Source organism: Manis pentadactyla, chromosome X (genome assembly GCF_030020395.1).
Source record: "Manis pentadactyla isolate mManPen7 chromosome X, mManPen7.hap1, whole genome shotgun sequence".
NCBI lineage: Eukaryota > Metazoa > Chordata > Mammalia > Pholidota > Manidae > Manis > Manis pentadactyla.
In genome coordinates this window covers 112,057,830-112,081,228 of record NC_080038.1, presented here as the reverse complement: position 1 = coordinate 112,081,228, position 23,399 = coordinate 112,057,830, and the positions used below count along the sequence as shown (strand labels likewise).

The following is a 23,399-nucleotide window of genomic DNA, read 5'->3' as shown; positions in this document are numbered from 1 at the left end:
TAATAAAACATTTAATCCCAAGATAACTATTGGTGTTGCTTCTCATAGATCACAAATATAATATGTTTACTCATTTAGTTAAATGGCTTTTTTACTAATGGACTCTAGTCATTTACCATTACTTTTAAACACCACACAGGCTCAACAGTATCTTGAAATGTGTATATTGCTAATCAAATCTATGGAAATATTTTTATTTTAAATAAAAGGAAATATAAATGAAACTTTTTGCAAAGCTAAATCAAGCAGATGTGAGTCCCTGTAAAGTGTGAGTAAAAGTAGTTTCAGGTAGAAGGCAGCAAGGTATTAAGTGAAACTGTCACCTAATACCAATTTGTTTTTCCTTAACACTAAATCCTGAAGAGGCTCTGTTAAATGATTTATTCTGCACACAATGTTTATCTTAGAAGGAAATTTAGTGTATGATTTCAAAAACCAGCTAACCAAGTCTTAATTTCCAAATCCTCTAGGTGACTAGAGTATTAGCCTAGAGAAATGGAAAATAAATAAATAAATTGTTATCCTCACTTACAAAATTATCTTTGTCATTTTAAAAGTACTTTTACAGTACCAACAACATATGCTTGTCTCCCTGAGCCATAATGTCATTTCCATAGGGAGGTGTCAAATGTTCCTTTGGGTACAGTAGTGTTGGAAGGTTTAGTCCTAGTTCACCTTCTAAATTCTATCATAGTTCAGACATTTTGTCTTTGTGACTGAAGTTGGATTTACCTGGAATGCAACCTTAGTTCCCATACCCATTTCAAAGAGTCTGTCAAATACAGAATGACTCAAGCAAAATAAATTATTCACGATCGTTGGTTGTTTCTACAGCGCTGAGTATGTTTCCTTTCCCAAAAGGGTCACTGAGCTCCTTGGCAACTTCTCCAAAGCACAGTGTAGATGAGGTGGTATATTCTGGCACCTTTCCATTTCCTAGGGCACTGGCAGGTCTAGGATAATCTTTGCTTCACCCTCATGTTCTTTTTCTATTTTGAACAGGACCAGTGCTTGAGTTTTTTGGTCTTTGGTTTTCCTTTTTATGCATCAGGCGTTTTCTCATTTGTCAGCTGCTCCCTGTCATTCATATCATCTTGAGGGGGTCTTCCTCTGTCAAAGAATCCACACTTCCATAAAGCTAGGGTTAAAATGGCCAGAACCAATAATCCAAGAAGTATTGCTAGTATTATTACCCATAATGGGACTGAAAAGGAAACGTTTGGCGTTGCCCAAATCACTGATGTCTTAATTGCTATGCTTCCTTCTGGGAGTTTTGCTGGCTGATCTTTATAAGGCAACTTCTTAACTTCAAAGGACACCAGGGATACAAGAGAATACGGATCATTTTTTCTCTGGAGAAATGTCTTGGCCCACAACTGTGATCTGACTTTCAGGACTGCGCTTTCTCCTCCATCTAGTCGTCCTACTGCACAAGAGATTTGTAAGCACTCGATATTTGTACAGTTCAGTATGTTTGCAGGGCTCTGTCTGTGGAGCTCCAGCACACGCACATCCCTCTTCCTGACAAGATGAGGGATGGTCGAGTTTCTCAAAAAGGCGCTCAGCTCAGGGGTGTCCTCTGTGGGGACAGCAGGCTTTATATCCTGTGGGTTGATATCAGGATTTGTTTGACACTGCAGAGGCCCCAGAGCTTGAATATGAAAAATGTAAAGGAGAAATTCATGCTGGGCAGAGAATGGCCAGCCCACCTCCAGAAGGGTGTTACTGATGGTACTTGGTCCAATATGGTGCAGCTCGTAAATATGTTCCACCAGTGGTCCAACTCCCTCCTCTTTCCGGGGCACCTCTTCTGGTTCCCAGTTATGAATGGGCAGAACAATCTGCGGAGATGGGATACTCCTCTTATTTCTACTTGAGCAACAGCAGTGATGTTGATTTGCAGGCTTACAAAATTGCTGTCTGGGTTGTCCTTGTTGGAACTTCTGATTTGGAGATCGAAGTTAATGCTCATGTTTGTTTTCTCAAGACGTGGAACTGCAAACCGGAGGCCCAGAGAATAATTTGTTCCAGCCACCATAGGGTTCCCAAGGTCACACACCACCATTCTGGTTACATTTTCCATCTTGTACTCACAGCTCAGTGGTTGCAGTCCCTTGCTGCTGTGTTCAATCCCAACATAATCCGCCTCTTCTGGTATTATCACAAAGAGTTCAGCTTCATAGGCTCCTTCACCTTCATTTCTTGCATTGATTATGAGCATAAGATGATTTTCATCTCCAATAATGACCTGATGCTTATCTGGTCTAGCTGACAGCTTCAAGTCAGGAATGCACATATTGTCTTCTCCACAGTCCACCAGGATGTGAGCCTGTTCAGTAACAACATTTTCCTTGCAGTGGTTCAATATTGGTTTCACATCCAGGCCTTCTTTAGAGGTGGATTCATCCAAACTGTAATTCAAACTAATGTTGATTGGGGATAATTTATCTCGGAATTCAGTTTCATCTCGAAGGTAAACGATAAAATCCTGGCACTGGAGGGATTCCTGCCACTTTATAGACAGAGGGAAGACGTGATGTGACTGATGGTTATCAAGGAAGAGAGTGCGTTTAATGGCTCCTTTTTGTTTGAGGGAATCTAACTGCACCTCGGCAGTAAGGCCTATTGTGTTTGAAATGCTCTGGCCAGCTACAGATGCACATACTCTTAAAGAAAAGCAGGCCACAGGTGTCAAAGACGCTGAAATCTGGCAGGTTTTATTTTCCAGATTGATAATCATTGGGTTCAGCAGAAGCCGGGCATCCACGGTCACAACTGGCCTTGCTCTGTAAACAGCTACTTTTCCTGTGCCGAATGCACCCACAATTAAATCTGGGTAATCATTCTTGTCTATATCTGAATCTCCTCTTAAAGTAAAGCCAAATCCAGAAGGGATAGCCTGTGAGGCCCACACCCCTTGTAGAATTTGGGAAGCCTCAAAATTTAAGCCGCCCTTGTTCCCATTGTAAATGAGCACTTTGCCTCTTTGATCCTTGCCTGCAAAGGGTGCACCAATGGCAACGTCATTGTATCCGTCTTGGTTCAGGTCTCCTAAGTGTGCCACCGCGCTACCAAATCTCCCAAAAGCCTCAGCGCCTGTGAGGACCTGCGGGTCTGCGAAGACGAGAGCGCTCACTTGCAAATACAAGTACACTTGCCCTACTTCTCTAGGGTTGCTCTCAAACTCACGGTCCATAAAGAGAGGTGCCCCGATCAATACGTCATCCAGTCCATCATTGTTAACATCTGATACTGCAACTGTATATCCAAAATAAGATGCCATCTGTTCACCAGTGAAATTCTGAATAAAGGTCATATCTGTTGAGTTAATGATTGAAACATATCCAAAATTCTGTGCTCCTCTTGGAACGCCAGCAACCAATTCTTGCTGTGTGTCTCCAGTAAATTCCCCAGCAGCAACTGAATATCCAAGGTAACTACCATCGTAAGAAGCTGGAGCCACTTCTGTCTGTTTTTCTCGAGCCAATTTCCTTAGAATATCCTTGAAGGAGTAATTTGCAATGATATCTGCAATACTGGCAGTGATCACCTGACCTTGCCAGTAAAAACTTCCAGGTCCTCCTACAATAAGGTCTCCATTCTTAGAAAAATCCAGGCTAAATCCTGCTTGGCAGTAACCCTGGCCTTCAGGATCAGCATTACTGTTTCGACAAGGAGAGTACTCAGCATATGCACTGAAATTCTGAATTGCTACATAGCAAGTGCCAACGGGGTCCTTTTCTGGTGTTGGTTTAAGAGTTCTCCAGTGATATAAAGGAGCACAGGCCATGACTTTCCCCTTGTGCGCTCTCACTGTTGCTCCAAACCACTGATTTGATTTAAACTCTACAGGTTCCTTGGTTCCATTAACTCTGATTTTTCTGTTGTTGGTACTGTCAAACGGTATCTGCTTGCACTGTGCAGACCCCTCAGCGGGCCACGGACAGTAATAGACGGCTCCCCCTTCCACGATGTCTGGCTGGCTGGTGTTGGCTTTGGGCACCCCCACCAAGACACTCGCTGTGCAAGCAGCAGGTATGTGGAAGTCCACCGCGTAGCCGAAGTAGCTGCCCTCCGGCCCGCTGTACACCGTGAGCTTGTCCACGTCCAAGTTGAACGCCTGCGAGGCAGGGGGCCACAGCATCCCCAGCGCCGCCGAGAAGCACCAGAGGGGCGCGGGCAGCTGCGCCCGGCTGCCCCGGGGACTGCGGCGGGCCCTGGCCCACATCGCCCTTCCCCCGGCGTGTGCCCCCGCGGAGCGGGCGCCGAGAACCTCGGCGAGCAAGTGGCGGGGGCGGCGGCTGGCGGCCCCCAGCTGCCCGCGTGCCGGTAGGAGCGCGCGGCGCGTCCGCGGTGACAGCCCCGGCGATCTGCCGCGCGTCCCCTGCGGTCTACAAAATGAAATCTTAGAGAAATAAAAAGTCCTGCACGAGAAGTCCAGCCGAGAAGTCAACTGTCCCCCAAATACTGCAAAGGCAGTCTTAATTTCATAGAACTATAGGTGAAAATGAGTGGAGAGTTCAAGAATGAGTTCAACAGGAGTCAGGAGTGTGATGAGGCTTCCTTAAAAATCTACTGGGTCTTGGACTGTGCTGATAAAAGCCTGGCATCCCACAATGATGCAGATAATGATCCTGCTTTTTTCATTCTGACCAGACCCTGGAATGTTCTCTTCAATTTTGGATAGCACACTTTAACTGTTGGTATCCACCATCAGAGTAGAATTTTACTTTTTGAGTTTCTTTTTTGAGAGTTGATTTGTAAGATTGATATTTCATGACTTATATTCTTTCTTGGATATCTTCCAAAGAAAAAGAGAAAAAACAGTTATATTTGTAGAGGATAAAGCTCATTTTATATAACTCATTCAAGTTGGCAATTATGTAGCTTTAAGGTTGGTATAACTAAACCCTTAGATTTATAAAAGGCATAAGGGTTATTAAAGGCATAAAATGTAAAGCAGTATAAAAGGTGTAAGTCTAACATGACATTTAGTGACCTTTCCCGTGTTCTGAAACATGTTGTTATCATCCATAATGATGGATTGCATTATTACTCTTCAGTTACCCCCAACCATGTTTGCTAAAAAGACTTAAACAATAAAGTGGAAGAATGTCTGGAATAGCCTAGAAAGATGATGTAATTGTGAGATAAATCGTAGGTATTACATGTTTTCTTACTGCTTTGCCCAAAGTATTGCATCATCTTTCAGGAAGATATCAAAGAAATCTATAGTCACCTTTCCTGCAGTCTATTTTCAGCTTTCACTGAACACAGTTGAGAGTTTAGAGTTTTGTTTTGACTATAATGGTAAAGAGAAGAAAACTGACAAGAAATTTCACAATTATTGGGTGAATCAGAAGATGAGCAAAGATCGCAGCACTTAAGATGCTAATAATGATGTTGAAGTTGATTGCATAAGCAAAATGAGTGACAGCTGATATTTTAGATGAATATCCTAGATGAATTTTCTCTAACTCAAGAATCAATAAAGGATCATTGTATTTCTAAGAATGAAAAGGATGTGCGGTAGTCTCATCCAGTTAGTCTTTTAACAGAAAGGATTTGATCCTGAAATATTTTTGTGAAAATAGTCTGGACCATGCTTTTCTTTTTAAATTGTTTATATACCAGAATCTACTTGATAAGGTTTGTAAATGGACAAATCATGATGACAGGTGTATATACAAAGATGACTGAAAAGAAAATAGATGATGTAGATATGAATAAAATTCATTGGGACTACTCATTCTAATTAGTGTTTATAAATCTAAAATGGAAATGTTTTGCAATATGGAGCAAAGCGACACCACACCAGTCTTCTCTTCAGAAAAAGTGTGCCTTCAGTCTTCAAAAGTATCATGTTTTGACAATGCAAGTGCAAATAGAGCCAGAGCCATGATAAGCTAGAGCCTTTTACACGTGTACTTGAAATCTAGAATCAGTATTTACAAGGTGGATACATTCCCGATTCATGCATAATATAATGAACATTCAAAGTACTTTGACCATTTAGGGTTTTTCCTCAAAACCAGGAAATACGGAATAAAAATTGGGGGTTTTCCATGTTTAAATTCTTACTAAATTTTCAAATAAATTTTCACTATCCCTTTCTTTTTTTGTAAATTGTTTGTAAAATGCCTTAAAAGTAAAACAAAAAAAAGAGTCCATTGGTGGTAAATGGTGATGACTGTGTTTCCATCCACTGAGGGTTAAGAGGGGCTTTGCCGTATTTTAATAATGGCTCTGGAGCTTTCAGATTTCACACACCTCAGATTGTTTAAAGTTCTGGATTCTCTCTCTCCCCAGGTAAAAGCAGCAATGCATGAAATTGTATATATAAAATTCCAGAAGGCACACAGACTCCCTTAAGTTTGCAGATGAGGAAACTGAGACACTGAGAGAATAACTTGCCTACATTTGAATTTGAATCTAAGGCATTATAACTCCATCACTGGGTTTCGCCTAAACTCACATACTAGCATTTTACAGCTAGAACTATCCCTTTGCCAATGTAATACTAAAATTGTCAATTCAATTACTTTTAAAACCAGAGTTAAAAACAATAGCTACTCAGAACACATTTTTCCCTAGTCTTCTTTTTCACATATCCAGTCAGGGACCTTTCCAAGCTCTCCATAATGTAGTGTTATCAAGGCAGTACAAACCTCTAACCCACCATTAACCTCAGATAGTCAATTGCTTTCTGTAGCTGAGGGTCACATCTGTTATTTGGAAATAAAGTCTCATAAATACAGCGTCTACTCTACATGTACAGGATACATGACACTGCCAAGGATTTAAAAAGAATCTCAGCTGGGTCGTTTTTGGGGAAAGGAATCATTCTCCTTTAGATGGCCACAAACCTACAACTGACCTTTTACCTACCAACAACGTGGGTTACCAACAATATAACATGCACAACAACTTGTCGAGTTTTATTACTTAATGAGCCAGCAGAATAAGGCAAATTTATGTACCAAGCTTAGGCTCATTCTCCCTTGGTTAACACGAATTACCCAACAATGCCACTAGTCGGATCCCTTCACGGGTGTTCCCGATTGCCACTGCTTCTCTGTGGTTCCAAGTCTAACTAGCAAGCTGCTCCATGTCAACATGCAGCTGACATGCGGCTTCTGAGCAGGTTTGCCAGCATATTGGTCTGACATCTACGTGTGTCACACACAGTAAGAGGAATTCCTAACTCCATCGAATTCCAACCCGAAGTACAAATGTGGAAAGGAGGAAGACCTCAAGAATTTGAAACTACAAAAGGCAAAAAAATCTACAGTGGGAAGGAACAACAGAACCACAAGGGGAGTCAAAATCATTCTCCTTGGTGGGGGACTACTCTCCGACTCCTACCCCTTTTTAGAGAAGCATCTTTTTCCTTTCCAGAGCAATATTTAGCAATGTTTCCGTAGCAATCTCTATATGTGTGCTTCTGTTAGTTTATCTTGCTGTGACCTTGGAGATGAACACATCTTTCTTCGAGGCCAGTAGGTATAAATTTGGGGCTGTTTGCCAGAGAGCTCTCCAGGTGTTAACAGGGATAATTTTCATTGGCCTCGGGCAAAGATCAGGGCTTGGCCTCCCACTGGTGCCTCCGCAGCCCCCCAGGGTGCCTCCCGCCCTCCCCGCCCTCCCCTGCCTCAGCCCGGCCCTCGGGGTCCGCCTCCCTGAAGTTCCGGGTCCCGCCCTCGCCTTGGCCTTGGTCCGCGCACGCGCCCTCGCGGGCCAAGCCAGGATCCTGGACGGCGGTGTCGTTGGCCCCGCAGGTGGCCTGGAGGTCCGCCAGGAGCAGCCAGCCGAGCGTCAGCAGCCGCCCGGGGGAGCAGCGCGCGCCCCCAGGGCCCACGGTTCTCGGGCCCCGACGGCCGTCCAAGGCGTAGTCGCAGCCGCCCGCTCCTGACGAGAGGTGCGTTGGGAAAAGGAGCCCCTGGCCTCCGAACCCCCGTGCCGCCCCCCGGCAACCATTGAGGCGTCACCCCTCGTCCCCAGCGCGTGGCCCACCGCCTCTCCCTTGGCGTCCCCCGAAGAGCGCCGGCCGCCAGGGCCGCCCCTCGGGGGCACTTCCGACGCTGCCGGGGCCGCGCCACCAGCTTTGCGGCGTTCCGGGCGGGTGCGCGCGCGTGCGGCCGCGCCGGCGGAGGCTCGCGTTTCCTCAGGGAGCAGGCCGCCAACAATTGCAGGCCGCTCTCATTCACCTGCTTTGTTCTAAAAGACGTTGGTCCTGCCTGCTTTCACTGCTCTTTAAACCAGATCCCTAGACCCTGAAGCAGTCTTCCTGTGACTTAGTTTCAAAGTCCTCCTGCAGAAAGTCCAGCTCGGCGGGGGGTGTTATGTTGGATCTTCATTTGTCAGTCTTAGCAAGTGCGGAGCCCCAAACTGGAGCCGTAATTGGCAAGTGAGGCTTGGTTTGTAGAGGGTATAGGGCGAACTTACTTTCTTTGAGCTGAACTCTGTTGTTAATGCAACTCCAGCCCCTGGCCTCCGAACCCCCGTGCCGCGCCCCGGCAACCATTGAGGCGTCACGTCTCGTCCCTAGAGCGCGGCCCGCCGCCTCGCCCTTGGCGCTCCCCGAAGAGCGCCGTGTACATGTTAAGATTTTGTGCAGAGCCATCAGCTTTGTGTGGGGCTTTTTGGAGCTAGATGGGGGTGGGGGAGAGAGGAAGGGAGAGGAGAGGATGCAGCTTTTGTCGAACTAGTTCTTTAACATTCTGTATTTCCATAGCTGGTGTTCTTAGAACCAAATATGGAACTTCACCTTTGTCCCCGTTTATTTCTGTCTTCTTGCTTTTGGCCTACTTTTTAAGCTTCATGGAGATGTTTTTTTGGATCTTGATTCTGTTGTCTTAACATGTTAGGTATTTCTGCCAAGTTTGATTTGGGAAATTTTTTTTCTTCAGGTCAGTTAAAAATGTTAAAAAAGGTCAACTGGACAAGGATAGACCCCCTAAGAGGTCACTCGCTGACGATGATCCACTAATCCACTTCGATTTAACCCAAGAATGAATTATTTTACCAAAAAAGAGTCCTTTTTTACTAAGGATGAATCAGACTAGAAGCAAGAATACCTTAGCATTTCCACTTGAATCAGTAGAAAAGCTTACAGGTAATTGTAACTGCCCTCTTAATGGCACTCAGGATCAGTATGTTCAATTATGTCATAGAAAGAAATGAAATTAGATTAAATTCCTTCCATTGATGGTGCTAATTTCAAGAAGTCTACCCTAGTTAATTTAGAAATATAATCACAGACTTTTTTTTGTTTTGTTTTGTTTTTGTTATCATTAATCTACAATTACATGAAAAACATTGTTTACTAGGCTCCCCCCCTCACCAAGTACCCCCCCACACCCCATTACAGTCACTGTCCATCAGCGTAGAATCACTACTTGTCTTCCCTGTGTTGCACAGCCCTCCCCATGCCCCCAGCTACATGCTAATTATACATGCTAATCGTAATACCCCCTTTCTTCCCCCCCTTATCCCTCCCTCCCCACCCATCCTCCCTAGTCCCTTTCCCTTTGGTAGCTGTTAGTCCATTCTTGGGTTCTGTGATTCTGCTGCTGTTTTGTTCCTTCAGTTTTTCTTTATTCTTATACTCCACATATGAGTGAAATCATTTGATACTTGTCTCTCTCCGCCTGGCTTATTTCACTGAGCATAATACCCTCTAGCTCCATCCATGTTGTTGCAAATGGTACGATTTGTTTTCTTATGGCTGAATAATATTCCATTGTGTATATGTACCACCTCTTCTTTATCTATTCATCTACTGATGGACATTTAGGTGGCTTCCATTTCTTGGCTATTGTAAATAGTGCTGCGATAAACATAGGGGTGCATCTGTCTTTTTCAAACTGAACTACTGCATTCTTAGGGTAAATTCCTAGAAGTGGAATTCCTGGGTCAAATGGTATGTCTATTTTGAGCTTTTTGAGGAACCTCCATACTGCTTTCCACAATGGTTGAACTACTTTACATTCCCACCAGCAGTGCAGGAGGGTTCCCCTTTCTCCACAACCTTGCCAACATTTGTTGTTTGTCTTTTGGATGGTAGCGATCCTTACTGGTGTAAGGTGATATCTCATTGTGGTTTTAATTTGCATTTCCCTGATGACTAGTGATGTGGAGCATCTTTTCATGTATCTGTTGGCCATCTGAATTTCTTCTTTGGAGAACTGTCTGTTCAGCTCCTCTGCCTGTTTTTTAATTGGATTATTTGCTTTTTGTTTGCTGAGGTACATGAGCTCTTTATATATTTTGGATGTCAACCCTTTATCGGATCGGTCATTTATGAATATGTTCTCCCATACCGTAGGATACCTTTTTGTTCTATTGATGGTGTCCTTTGCTGTACAGAAGCTTTTCAGCTTGATATAGTCCCACTTGTTCATTTTTGCTTTTGTTTCCCTTGTCCGGGGAGATCTGTTCATGAAGAAGTCACTCATGTTTATGTCAAAGAGATTTTTGCCTATGTTTTTTTCTAGGAGTTTTATGGTTTCAAGACTTACATTCAGGTCATTGATTCATTTCGAATTTACTTTTCTGTATGGGGTTAGACAGTGATCCAGTTTCATTCTCTTACATGTAGCTGTCCAGTTTTGCCAGCACCATCTGTTGAAGAGACTGTCGTTTCCCCATTGTTTGTCCATGGCTCCTTTATCATATATTAATTGACCATATATGTTTGGGTTAATGTCTGGAGTCTCTATTCTGTTCCACTGGTCTGTGGCTCTGTTCTTGTGCCAGTACCAAGTTGTCTTGATTACTGTGGCTTTGTAGTAGAGCTTGAAGTTGGGGAGTGAGATAGCCCCCACTTTATTCTTCCTTCTCAGGATTGTTTTGGCTATTCGGGGTCTTTGGTGTTTCCATATGAATTATTGAACTATTTGTTCCAGTTTGTTGAAGAATGCTGTTGGTAATTTGATAGGGATTGCATCAAATCTGTATATTGCTTTGGGCAGGATGGCCATTTTGACGATATTAATTCTTCCTAGCCAGGAGCATGGGATGAGTTTCCATTTGCTAGTGTCCTCTTTACTTTAGGGTGATTAATTTATCTTAAGAGTGTCTTATAGTTTTCAGGGTATAGGTCTTTCACTTCCTTGGTTAGGTTTATTCCTAGGTATTTTATTCTTTTTGATGCAGTTGTGAATGGAATTGTTTTCCTGATTTCTCTTTCTATTAGTTCATTGTTAGGGTACAGGAAAGCCACAGATTTCTGTGTGTTAATTTTGTGTCCTGCAACTTTGCTGTATTCCAATATCAGTTCTAGTAGTTTTGGAGTGGAATCTGTAGGGGTTTTTATGTACAATATCATGTCATCTGCAAATAATGACAGTTTAACTTCTTTTTTACCAATTTGGATTGGTTGTATTTCTTTGTTTTGTCTAATTGCTGTGGCTAGGACCTCCAGTACTATGTTGAATAACAGTGGGGAGAGTGGGCATCCCTGTCTTGTTCCCGATCTCAGAGGAAAAGCTTTCAGCTTCTCGCTGTTCAGTATGATGTTGGCTGTGGGCTTATTATATATGGCCTTTATTATGTTGAGGTACTTTCCCTGTATACCCATTTTGCTGAGAGTTTTTATCATGAATGGATGTTGAATTTTGTCGAATGCTTTTTCAGCATCTATGGAGATGATCATGTGGTTTTTGTCTTTCTTTCTGTTTATGTGGTGGATGATGTTGATGGATTTTCGAATGTTGTATTATCCTTGCATCCCTGGGATGAATCCCACTTGGTCATGGTGTGTGATCTTTTTGATGTATTTTTGAATTCGGTTTGCTAATATTTCTTTGAGTATTTTTGCATCTACGTTCATCAGGGATATTGGTCTGTAATTTTCTTTTTTGGTGTTTTGTGTTTCTTCCTTTGTCAGTCTTGGAAGGTTGTATTTTTCTAAGAAGTTGTCCATTTCTTCTAGGTTTTCCAGTTTGTTAGCATATAGGTTTTCATAGTATTCTCTAATAATTCTTTGTATTTCTATGGGGTCCGTCATGATTTTTCTTTTCTCGTTTCTGATTCTGTTGATGTGTGTTGATTCTCTTTTTCTCTTAAGTCTGGCTAGAGGCTTATCTATTTTGTTTATTTTCTCAAAGAAACAGCTCTTGGTTTCATTGATTTTTTCCTATTGTTTTATTCTTCTCAATTTTATTTATTTCTTCTCTGATCTTTATTATGTCCCTCCTTCTGCTGACTTTAGGCCTCATTTGTTCTTCTTTTTCCAATTTCGATATTTGTGACGTTAGACTATTCATTTGGGATTGTTCTTCCTTTTTAAAATATGCCTGGATTGTTATATACTTTCCTCTTAAGACTGCTTTCTCTGTGTACCACAGAATTTTGGGCTTTGTGTTGTTGTCATTTGTTTCCATATATTTGTTTCCATATATTGCTGGATCTCCATTTTAATTTGGTCGTTGATCCATTGATTATTTAGGAGCATGTTGTTAAGCCTCCATGGGTTTGTGAGTCTTTTTGCTTTCTTTGTACAATTTGTTTCTAGTTTTATACCTTTGTGGTCTGAAAAGTTGGTCGGTAGGATATCAATGTTTTTGAATTTACTGAGGCTCTTTCTGTGGACTAGTATGTGGTCTATTCTGGAGAATGTTCCATGTGGACTTCAGAAGAATGTGTATCCTGTTGCTTTTGGATGTAGAGTTCTATAGATGTCTATTAGGTCCATCTGTTCTAATGTGTTGTTCAGTGCCTCTGTGTCCTTACTTATTTTCTGTCTGGTGGACCTATCCTTTGGAGTGAGTGGTGTGTTGAAGTCTCCTAAAATGAAGGCATTGCATTCTATTTCCTCCTTTAGTTCCGTTAGTATTTGTTTCACATATGCTGGTGCTCCTGTGTTGGGTGCATATATATTTATAATGGTTATATCCTCTTGTTTGACTGAGCCCTTTATCATTATGTAATGTCCTTCTTTATCTCTTGTGACTTTCTTTGTTTTGAAGTCTATTTTGTCTGATAGTAGTACTGCAACACCTGCTTTTTTCTCCCTGTTGTTTGCATGGAATATCTTTTTCCATCCCTTGACTTTTAGTCTGTGCATGTCTTTGAGTTTGAGGTGAGTCTCTTGTAAGCAGCATATAGATGGGTCTTGCTTTTTTATCCATTCTGTTACTCTGTGTCTTTTGATTGGTGCATTCAGTCCATTTACATTTAGGGTGATTATTGAAAGATATGTACTTATTGCCATTGCAGGCTTTAGATTCGTGGTTACCAAAGGTTCAAGGTTAGCTTCTTTATTATCTTATTGCCTAACTTAACTCGCTTATTGAGCTATTATAAACACTGTCTGGTGATTCTTTATTTCTCTCCCTTCTTATTCCTCCTCCTCCATTCTTTATATGTTGGGTGTTTTATTCTGTGCTCTTTTGTGTTTCCTTTAACTGCTTTTGTGGGTAGTTGATTTTATTTTTTGCCTTTAGTTATTATTTGGTTGGTCTGCTTTCTTTGCTGTGATTTTAGTTTCTCTGGTGACATCTGTTCAGCCTTAGGGGTGCTCCCATCTAGAGCAGTCCCTCTAAAATACCCTGTAGAGGTGGTTTGTGGGAGGCAAATTCCCTCAACTTTTGCTTGTCTGGGAATTGTTTAATCCCTCCTTCATATTTAAATGATAATCGTGCTGGATACAGTATTCTTGGTTCAAGGCCCTTCTGTTTCATTGCATTAAATATATCATGCCATTCTCTTCTGGCCTGTAAGGTTTCTGTTGGGAAGTCTGATGATAGCCTGATGGGTTTTCCTTTGTAGGTGACCTTTTTCCCCTCTCTAGCTGCCTTTAAAACTCTGTCCTTGTCCTTGATCTTTGCCATTTTAATTATTATGTGTCTTGGTGTTGTCCTCTTTGGGTCCCTTCTGTTGGGATTTCTGTATACTTCTGTGGTCTGAACGGTTATTTCCTCCCCTAGTTTGGGGAAGTTTTCAGCAATTATTTCTTCAAAGACACTTTCTATCCCTTTTTCTCTCTCTTCTTCTTCTGGTACCCCTATAGGGCGAATACTGTTCCGTTTGGATTGGTCACACAGTTCTCTTAATATTGATTCACTCCTGGAGATCCTTTTATCTCTCTCTGCGTCAGCTTCTATGCGTTCCTGTTCTCTGGTTTCTATTCCATCCAAGGCCTCTTGCATCTTATCCATTCTGCTTATAAATCCTTCCAGAGATTGTTTCATTTCTGTAATCTCCTTCTGGATGTCATCCCTTAGCTCTTGCATATTTCTCTGCAGCTCCATCAGCATGGTTATGACCTTTATTTTGAATTCTTTTTCTGGGAGATTGGTTAGGTCTATCTCCCCAGATTCCTTCTCAGGGGAGACCGTCTGGGTTAATCTGGTGTGTATCAAATTTTTCTGCCTTTTCATGGTGATAGAGGTATTTGTGGGGAGCTGGCGTGTGTGTCAGCTGGGAGAACGTCCCTTCTTGCTAGTTGTGGCCTTCCTCTCCTGGGTGAACGGCGACCCCTAGCGGCTTGTGCTGGGCAGCTGTGTGCAGTCGGCGTTTCTAATTCTTGCCTGGCCGCTGTGAAAGAAGCTCTGCCCTGCTGCCTCAGGCAACTTCTCCAATATGGCGGAGCAGCGTCAGTGGGGAAATGGGCGGGAGGCTGTTTATCTCTGTGAGGGGCCTCCGAGCTGCGCTGTTGCCCAGGGGGTTAGAGTGCCCGGGATTCCCTGGGATTCCAGCTGCTGGGCTAAGTGTCCCGGGACATTTCCTTCCAGCTGTGGGGTCCCTGTCCCTTTAAGACTTCCAAAAAGCACTCTCTTTTCTTTGTCCCAGGGGCACCAGCTGCAGAGACCCACTCACAGGTCTTACTGTCCTGTTTCCCTAGTATCTAGCACCCCAAGCACTGTGTGTCTGCGTTCCTAGTGCAGATGGCTAGGGCTGGGTGTTTAGCAGTCCTGGGCTCCCTCTCCCTCCCCGCTCTGACTCCTCTCCTCCCGCCGGGAGCTGGGGGAGGGGCGCTCGGGTCCCGCCAGGCCGCGGCTTCTATCTTACCCCCTTTGCGAGGTGCTGGGTTCTCACCGGTGTGGATGTAGCCTGGCTGTTGTCCTGTATCTTCTGGTCTCTCTTTTAGGGATAGTTGTATTTGTTGAATTTTCAAAAATATATATGGTTTTGGGAGGAGATTTCCACTGCTCTACTCACACCGCCATCTTGGCTCTCACTTAATCACAGACTTTTTGAGTCAGAAAGAAGCTTGAAAATTATCTAATACTCCAAGTCCCTCATTTTTAAGTGAGGAGATTAAGAACTGGACTGATTGAATAACTCACCCAACATCATCCAGCAAATTATTTGCAAAGCGGTTTCTCACCACCACATCTCCTGAATGCTCATTCAATGCTTAGTGAGTCATAGCATTTCAAGTTAACTATCAAGATGCATTCTATTGGGGTAATTGTAAATCAAGAGTTCAGGCACTGAAAACAAATTAGGGTTGACATTTTTTAATCTTGTTAATCGAAGTTTGATTTCATCTAATAGGTACAGTGTGGTAGTAAGAAAATACTGATGAATAGATGGTTCGATAGATAATACCTGGGATTTGAAACAAAGTTCATTTGGCTATGTTTCTACCTAGTATTGTCCCATACTTTGAAGTTTAATGTAGTGAAAGGTGAAATGAAATGGGGTCACTTATGTCAAGGGGCTTTAAAATGGACCTCGGGGGCCAGTAAGGAGGGGGACCTTATGTATGTCCTCACTGGAGGAAGCATGCACTTTTGAATTAGGCCAAACTGGCAGTATTCCAAGGACTCAGCCTAAACACATGCAACTTGCTGCAGTAAGTGTAAATCCGGGGACAGGAAATCCTGGGGCAAAATACCTAGCTGAAACCGAAATCAAGTCAAAGGAGAAATAAAGTTGAAAACCCATTTATTGCTTACAAACAGCCATCCAGCATCTCTCTCTCTCCTGGTGTGGCAGAAGCAAGCAAATATTTCCCCCTCCCCGCAACCTCCCAGGTCCAGATAAGCCCTAGCTCACCCAGGTAATTACCCCCTGATGTGAAGATGATCTACTTCTCTCCACCCCTTAGAAACACCTGTTGACATGGAGATGCACTAAAACCAGGTGAGAGATTCTGGAAATACTGCAATTTTACCCACAAGTAGGAAACTTTGCGTGGCAACTAAATACAGTGAGTTAAGATTAGATTTCTGCCACCAACCAGTCAAAATTCTTTGTAAACAACATATTCAAGAATTCTCTTTTGTCTTTAAAAACCTTTGACTTTTGTAACCAGGGTGTGGTGTGATATACAACTTGGGTTGCTGGCTGAATCTGTGCTTCCCAAATGGCAGTTCTAAGACCCCAAATAAAAATGCTTTTGTTTTATTTCAATTCTGCCTCTTTTCTTGGTCAACAATGTCAATTTATATGACACATGGGCTGAAGAGTAAACTACTATGAAGTGAATTTAAGGCATACATTGCGGCTTTTGGAACATGTGTATATCCAGCCTCAGCAAATTAACAGGTGAGCAAGTAACTGAGGAAAGTAGTGGAAAGGTGTTCAGAGCCACTTACTTATAACAACAGTAGGTTACTGGAAGCACAAATGGAGATTTTTATTTGAATTTTTCTTTCACAAAACCTTTTCGTTTTGAACATAGTAAAAGACAAGAACTGCTAGAAATGATTAATACTAAAGCTCAAAAAGTTTTTATTAACTAAAATGCCATAAAATACTATAGTGCCTGACAAGACTATGAGGGAAATTAAAATGGCAAATTTAGGGATGATCTTGAGATCATTTAGGGATGATCAAAAGGCCTTTGTTTCATGGCCAAATCAAGAGCCAAATTTTTTTACATGCTGAGAAAAACAAGTAACACATGATACTATCAAACACAAACTTTAAAAAGATCTACAGTATTTCATGGATAATGTTAAGGGAGGGATAAGGGCAGGGAAAAAAAAACAATCACTTTCATGGCCACATACATGCAGCACCAGTAATAGCTATCCAGGGGTTGTCTTTAATTTCCTTCCCCCTTTCCAATGTAGCATTAGCCGTGCAAATGCCTCCATGAGCTCTCCTCTTACTTATCAGTGTAGACACAACAAAGCTTAAGTTCTAAAAACCCCAAGTGGAAAAAGTCATGTTTGAGGCAGTCACGGAAATCTACATCTGGGGGACTAGGTGATGATATTACCAAGGGCTCATTGTTCCCATTCAAGTGCCCGGACAGCACTGGTTATGCAGGCAAAGGTCTCTGTTTTTTCAAAAGTGCACACAGATAAAGATGTAGAGATGAAAGGACCCATATGTCTGGAGTTTCACTTATCACAGCAAGAAGAGGAGGTGGAGCGAGGAAGAGAGGAGGAACGCAGGAAAGAAGGAAGGATGGGAGGGAGGAAAGAAGGTGGATGAAGCAAGTTTGGTCAAATCCTGGTGAACGATGAAGCTCGGTGATGGTTTTTATGGGGGTCTGTTAGAGTTCTCTGGCCATTGTTTAGTGTATTTGAGTATTTTCATGACAAACTTTTTTTTTGTAAAAGACAAACAAGTGGAACCTCTTCAAATCGCAGCGATGTAAATCACCCCTTATGTGTGTAAATTCAAGTTAATAAAATGTCTTTCCAGACTTCATTCTGATGCCATAAGAATTCTGGGCAGATTGTTTTTATTTTAGCAAGCACCACTAGTCATAGTGATGGTCCCCCTATATGCGTCCAGGAAAGTGAGGCTCAGATGACTCATGCCACCCCATCTTGCACATCTCTGTGGGCCCAGTGGTGCAGGGTGGGGGCACATGGGTGTTGGGGAAGGAGGTGGGTCCGTTGGGAAATTTCTGAGATGTGCACGGCCTCCTGAGGGTGAGTCGGGAATCTGACTACAGGAAAGGAGGCATTTCCTCAGATTTATTAACTGAACAGGACACAGAAAACAGAATTCACAACTTTATTGAAAATACAAAAACATGCCCTAAAACAGAGGGGCAAGAACTTTGGGCTGCTGAAACTTCAGCGGGCATTTGGGGAATGATGCTTGATGGTGAGATATGAGTGCGAATGTGGCTCAAAAGCACGCAGTGCCACACAGATCATTCCTGAGAAAATGGGGACTTCAAAAAGAACACAGATGGTAAGGCACCAGGCCTTGCCCCCTAAGGCCAGGCACGGGGAAGCCTACGTGGGAGCAACCAGGGCAGAACAGGCAAGACAAGAGGAGGAAAGTCCCGCAGGTTCAGCAGAGGCTGCCCCGGTGGTCCTGGCTCCGGAAGAACCCATATGACATCCAGCTCTTGAAGAATGGAGGCATCGCACAGTCCGAACAAGGTTAAGACCACGGTGCGGCCGAGCAGCACGGGCTGCGGCAATCTAAACCTTAATGGCCTCTGTTGTCTTCTCCAAATGGCCCTCCTCCTCCTGAACCAAACCTTCAATCGCAGAGAAGAAAGGAATTGGTTGAGTACACTGAGCATTTAATGTGCTCCACGTAAACACACAGCAGGCAGTGCTCCAGGCCCGTGACATTTAAACCGCATCCGGACAAGCTTTTCCCTTCCTGCTAAGAGTGCAGGAAAGTGGCCACTGTGGCCTCCCTTCAGCGCACCCCAGTGACCGCCCACTGTGTGCCAGGCTGGGGCTTGGCTTTCTGCTTCGACCCTCTCCTCCCGACTGCCATGTCACTTCCCCACGCTTAGAAGCTGAGGAACTGCACTCTGCCCCTGCCGGGACTGCAACTACCCCTGGGATGGCTGTGCCCTGACAACTGCCCTCAGCTGTCCAGCTGCCACTGACCCGTACTCACTAGACCAGTGGCACCCTGCTTGCGGGGGAACAAGTGGGTGCCTTTCAAGTCATACTGAGGGGAACAGCACCCATTTGGAGAAGGCTGTGTTCAGGGTCCACTAAAGAGCCAAAAGGATGAGCCCGTTGAATCTTTCAACAGAAGCTTTCCGCCAAGGATGAAGGAAGGCCCATCCACCCTCTGAAACCTCTCCAGAGTGAAAACGATGGTACCGCAGGGAGGCTGGGTCACGGGGGCCCAGGGAGTTTGTGGCTTGTCTTGCTGGGACACAGTGTCCACCTGAAGCCTGGACACTGCCTTCGCCTTGCAGAAGTCGGGGGTAACGGGTGCTTACGCTAAGTGCGACCAACCTCAGCAAACCTCTTAAACCCTTGCCCAGCCCAGCGTCTGGGGGGAAGGAGGCACACCGCGGTCAGGGCCGTCAGTTCTGCACGCTCCACCCTGTTCCACCCTGCAGACCTTTCTGGGCCCAGGCCTGGGTTGGCTCTCTCTGCTCTGGCTGCAGGTCCAGGATGCAGGGCCATAGCCTCTGTTGCCCAGCACGGTGGGGTCCCCAGGCCCTGCTCCTCCCCCAGGAGATCCCCATGCCCTCCCTCATTCTGAGGGCAAGGACGTGGCGCTGACCTTTCAGGCAGGTAGCCAGCAACTGTGTGGGTCACAGAAGGGCTCCTCCCCAATATCTGCCAACAATTAACAGCCACAAATAAAGCCTGCCCTTCGCACTCCACTGTCCCCTCAGCATCTGAGTTAGGGAACTATGTTGGATCTCACATTTCTGGGAGTTCCTGGTCTGCGCCATTGTCAGGAGACAGAGGGCCCCCCCTCCCCCATCTGTGCCCTCAGATTCGCTCTGCCATCTCAGCATGTGGGTCCTTCTGCTGCATGAACAGGCAGTCTGCAACAGCCAGGGCCAAGGAGCTCGTCTGGGGGAGCCCAGGTGTACTAGTGGTCAAATCTGCATAAACATAACCAAAACGCAGAGCAGGCGACTGAGGTACAGGCCACTACTGGTTCCATATTACTAATCCTGGTTTCTTATTCAAACAGCTCCTGCTGTATGTGCAAAGTAGAGTGTGGGGCAGCCGCCATTAAAATACCGTCGGGGCAAATACTGTCTGAGCTCGCTCATACGTGGGACCTTACAAACAGAGGAAAGGAAAAACAAAATCCTAGAACAGGAGATGAAGATTTGCAGTTACCAGAGGCAGGGCTGCGGGAGGGGGCATTTGGAGTAGGGCGGTCCTCTTCCAAAAGACACAAGCTACCCTTTACAGTGTTAAGTGAGTCCTGGAGAAGGTAATGTACAACATGATGCCTGTAGTTCACACTGCTGTATGGCACACAGGGAAGCCAAGAGAAGAAATCCTAAGAGTTCTCATCACATGCAAAACACACTTTTTCTTTCTTTCTCCGTAGCCTTGAAACACAATTTTTCTTTCTTTCTTTGTAGCCTTATGGTAGATGTTAACTACACTTACGGTGGTAATCATTTCACAACATGTATAAGTCAAGTCCTATTGCTGTGCACCTTAACCTTATACAGTGCTGTATGTCAACTATATTTCAATAAAACTAGGGACCACGTCCTAGGGAAGTTCGGGCAGTAGAGTTTGGAAATGGATGGAAACCTCAGGTCGCTCTCCTTATTTGTTTCTGCCGTGTCCCCTTTCTTCCAGACCCCCACTGACCGAGCACTTTGCCTCCAGGGAGGGGAACCGACTCGCCGGGACGTCAGGGTTGCTCTTCCTCTGAGCTTGCTTCGCCTGCTTGAGGAAGCAGAGGCCTGGGCCTCCCTAGTCCTGGCCTGACCCGCCTGGGAGCCCAGCCCCCGGCCTTAGGCTGCCAGCACCCAGCGGCCTGCTTTGTTGGGCTGCTTTCCTGGCCCCCTGCCTGCCACCAGATCTGCTGCCTGCTTCCTTCACTGCACTCAATATATCTACCTGTGTGTGTGTGTCTGTGCGTGTGTGAGTGTGTGTCTACCAGGTAAAGGATGCACGGATCCAAGACCACGTGAAATTCTCATTCACAGTTTCTTTTAACTTCAAAATGACAAACTCTCAGCCTGAGGGAATCTCGCCGCCACCTCTCAGTTACTGCTCTTACCCATTTTATGGATTAAATTAGAGCCTTAAAATACTTTGATTGCTCGCTCGTTGGAACCTTCTGTTTATGTATCTATCAGGGCCAAAGAGGATGAAGTACATTCGTATATACATATTCCTGTATACAAGGAATGGTATATTATGGCAATTTGTTTTTCCTTTAGGAAACCAGGTTCCCCTGGTAATGGGAAATTTCCAAATGCTGCCGTTCATCTGTCCTTTTTGGCACCCACCAAATCCCCAAAGTTCAAAACTTATTTCCTAAATAGGAAGAAGGCAACAGAAACACAGGAATGTCAGAAAGCGTAGGACAAGGGTGTCCAAGCCCCGCAGCAGGTTTTAGAATTGCTGCCCTGACTAACTGCTTTTTCGGGTGCACTCACCTGCACTGTGGCTTCAGACACATCCACGATTCCTGCAAGTTCCTGTCTGAGGGGACAAAATCACAAGTGTTCAGCGTTTGGACTAGTGGATGAATTTAAGTATAGGATGCGATCTCATTAATACTTTTTCCTTTTCAGGGAAATGTCAGTGATTTATTTTATGGACCAATTTCTGCAGTAGGAAAACTCACACCATGTCAAGATTTACAGTGAAATTAAGTCAACACAAAGCAGTTAAGAAAAGCCAAGTGTCCCAGGAAAAGGAGGCACGGTCCAAGACCACATGAAAATCTCATTCACAGTTTATTTTAATGGTACGAACTTCAACATGAGTAAAACCCTCGGCCTGAGGAAATATCGCCCCACTTCTCAATTACTGATCTTACCCCTTTCTATGGATTAAATTAGAGCCTTGAAACACCTTGATCGCTCACTCGCTCGACGTAACCCTCTGTATCTGTGTGTCTATCAGGGCCAAGGAGGCTGAAGTACATCCCTGGTAGACGTGAATGGACGGCACAAACTCTCTGCAGTTCACTCTCTGGTTCTGCTTAGCTTCCATTTTTCTGTGAGCCGCTGCCCCCATCCTCTGCACTACACTGTTCTGTACTATCCAGGCTGAAGCTTCCTTTAGGGACAGTTTTACCTCAAGAGCGAACGTTATGGAATGCAGAGAAATTACTAAATCATGATAAACGCTTTTCAGATGCAGCGCAGCGTTTACAAATGTAAAAGTCAATACCGAAACGACCCACAGTGAACTGATTTATCAAAATGTGAAAGAAAGGTAGGGACCCTGCCCTGATTTGCCCCTGCCGCGATTCTAGCACAACAGAGGAGCGCGGCTTGGTTTACCTCAATCCTGTGCACAACTATTTCCCTTGATTCCCGAAAGGCAGAGCCCTGACCCCCACCCTAGGACCCAGGTGTACAGGAGGGGACCCCAGCAGTCCTCCAGGTGGCTTTTAGCTCGAAAGGGGCGGAGGCATGTGGGAACCAAACGGGCCCCTGGGGCAGCCCACAAGCCCGGGGGTAAATTCGCGCCAAGCGGGGCTGTCGCTTACCGCAGGGCCGTGCTGGGATAGCCAGTGTGCTGGAAAACGTACTCCATTAGCAGCAGTTGGGAGTACGTGCAGGGGTGACGCTGGGCCCGCTGCGGCTCTTCTCTGGGCTCTGGATCCCCGATGGCGGCCTGCGCGGGCTGCTCCTCCTGCCCCGCCTCTCCAGGCTCTCTAGCTTCACGGCTGCCAGTGCCAACGGCCTCGAGGTTTCGCACCTCCACCAGGCCAGGGGCTTGGCCGCCATGGTCGCCGCCGCCGCCTTCTTGCTCTCCGCCTTCCGCAGGCCTCGCTTCTGCAAAGGAAGAAAGCCAAAGGTGAAGATCAGGGCGCTGGGGCCCAGGCTGTGGGAAGGAGGACATGAGGGGCAGCATCTAAGGGGTGTCCTGTCCGCCCGCCTCCCCCATGGATTCTTTCTTGGGAGTTGGCTGCAGTACATGTCCCGTCTGGCACCGACCACGCAGCTCTTCGCGGTCGTCCTCGGCTTCCCGTCTGCGAAAGCGGGCAAATTCGCGGCGGCACGGGGGCAGAGGCTCCATGTCCTGAGTGCGCACTCGAGGAGGCTGTGTGCGTCTGCAGATTCTGCGCTGGGCTCTCCTCAGATTCCTGGGACACAGAAAGCGCCAAGATGGCGGCCAACCTCCTTCCCCTTCCTTCTGACGCCTAGAAAGGCTTACAATGTGTCTAGCTGTACACGGGCTATGGTTTTTGCAACAACTCCTGGGGATGGGGGCAGGCCGAGGTGCGCATGCGTCCATCGACGGTTACAGTGTATCTAGTTGTACCGGGGCTCTGATGTTTTGCGACACTTCCTGGGGCTTGGGCCTGCCGGGGGGGGGGGGGGGGGGGGGGGGGCGCCCACCACCTGCTCCATCGCCTCCTCCCCAAGGCCTCCCACGACCCCTGCCACTCTGAGGCTCTCGGGCGCGGGCGGCTGGGCTGCTTCCGGAGGCGCCGCTGTGGCCGCCACGCTGACGGCTGAGGCCATTCTGGTCCCGGCCGGAGAGCCAACGCGCGAGCCAGAGCGGCGGCCCGGCGGGGGGCGGGCGGCTCTCCTGGGCTCGGCGCTCCTCGAC

At 45.4% G+C, this 23,399-nt stretch overlaps 1 protein-coding gene and 1 pseudogene across 1 annotated transcript; both read right to left on the bottom strand.

Moving 5' to 3' along the window:
* Nucleotides 1-354: 354 nt before the first annotated feature.
* On the bottom strand, nt 355-4,387 carry LOC130681874 (integrin alpha-8-like; annotated as a pseudogene).
* A 13,547-nt stretch (nt 4,388-17,934) lies between these two features.
* On the bottom strand, nt 17,935-23,110 carry LOC118929796 (rhox homeobox family member 2B-like). The gene is made up of 4 exons (XM_057495603.1): nt 22,781-23,110; nt 22,330-22,618; nt 21,266-21,311; nt 17,935-18,406 (listed from the first exon to the last, which is right to left on the bottom strand). Exons 1-4 carry the CDS (start codon nt 23,079-23,081, stop codon nt 18,134-18,136), a joined length of 909 nt encoding a protein of 302 aa, XP_057351586.1. The 5' UTR covers nt 23,082-23,110; the 3' UTR covers nt 17,935-18,133.
* Nucleotides 23,111-23,399: the final 289 nt, after the last annotated feature.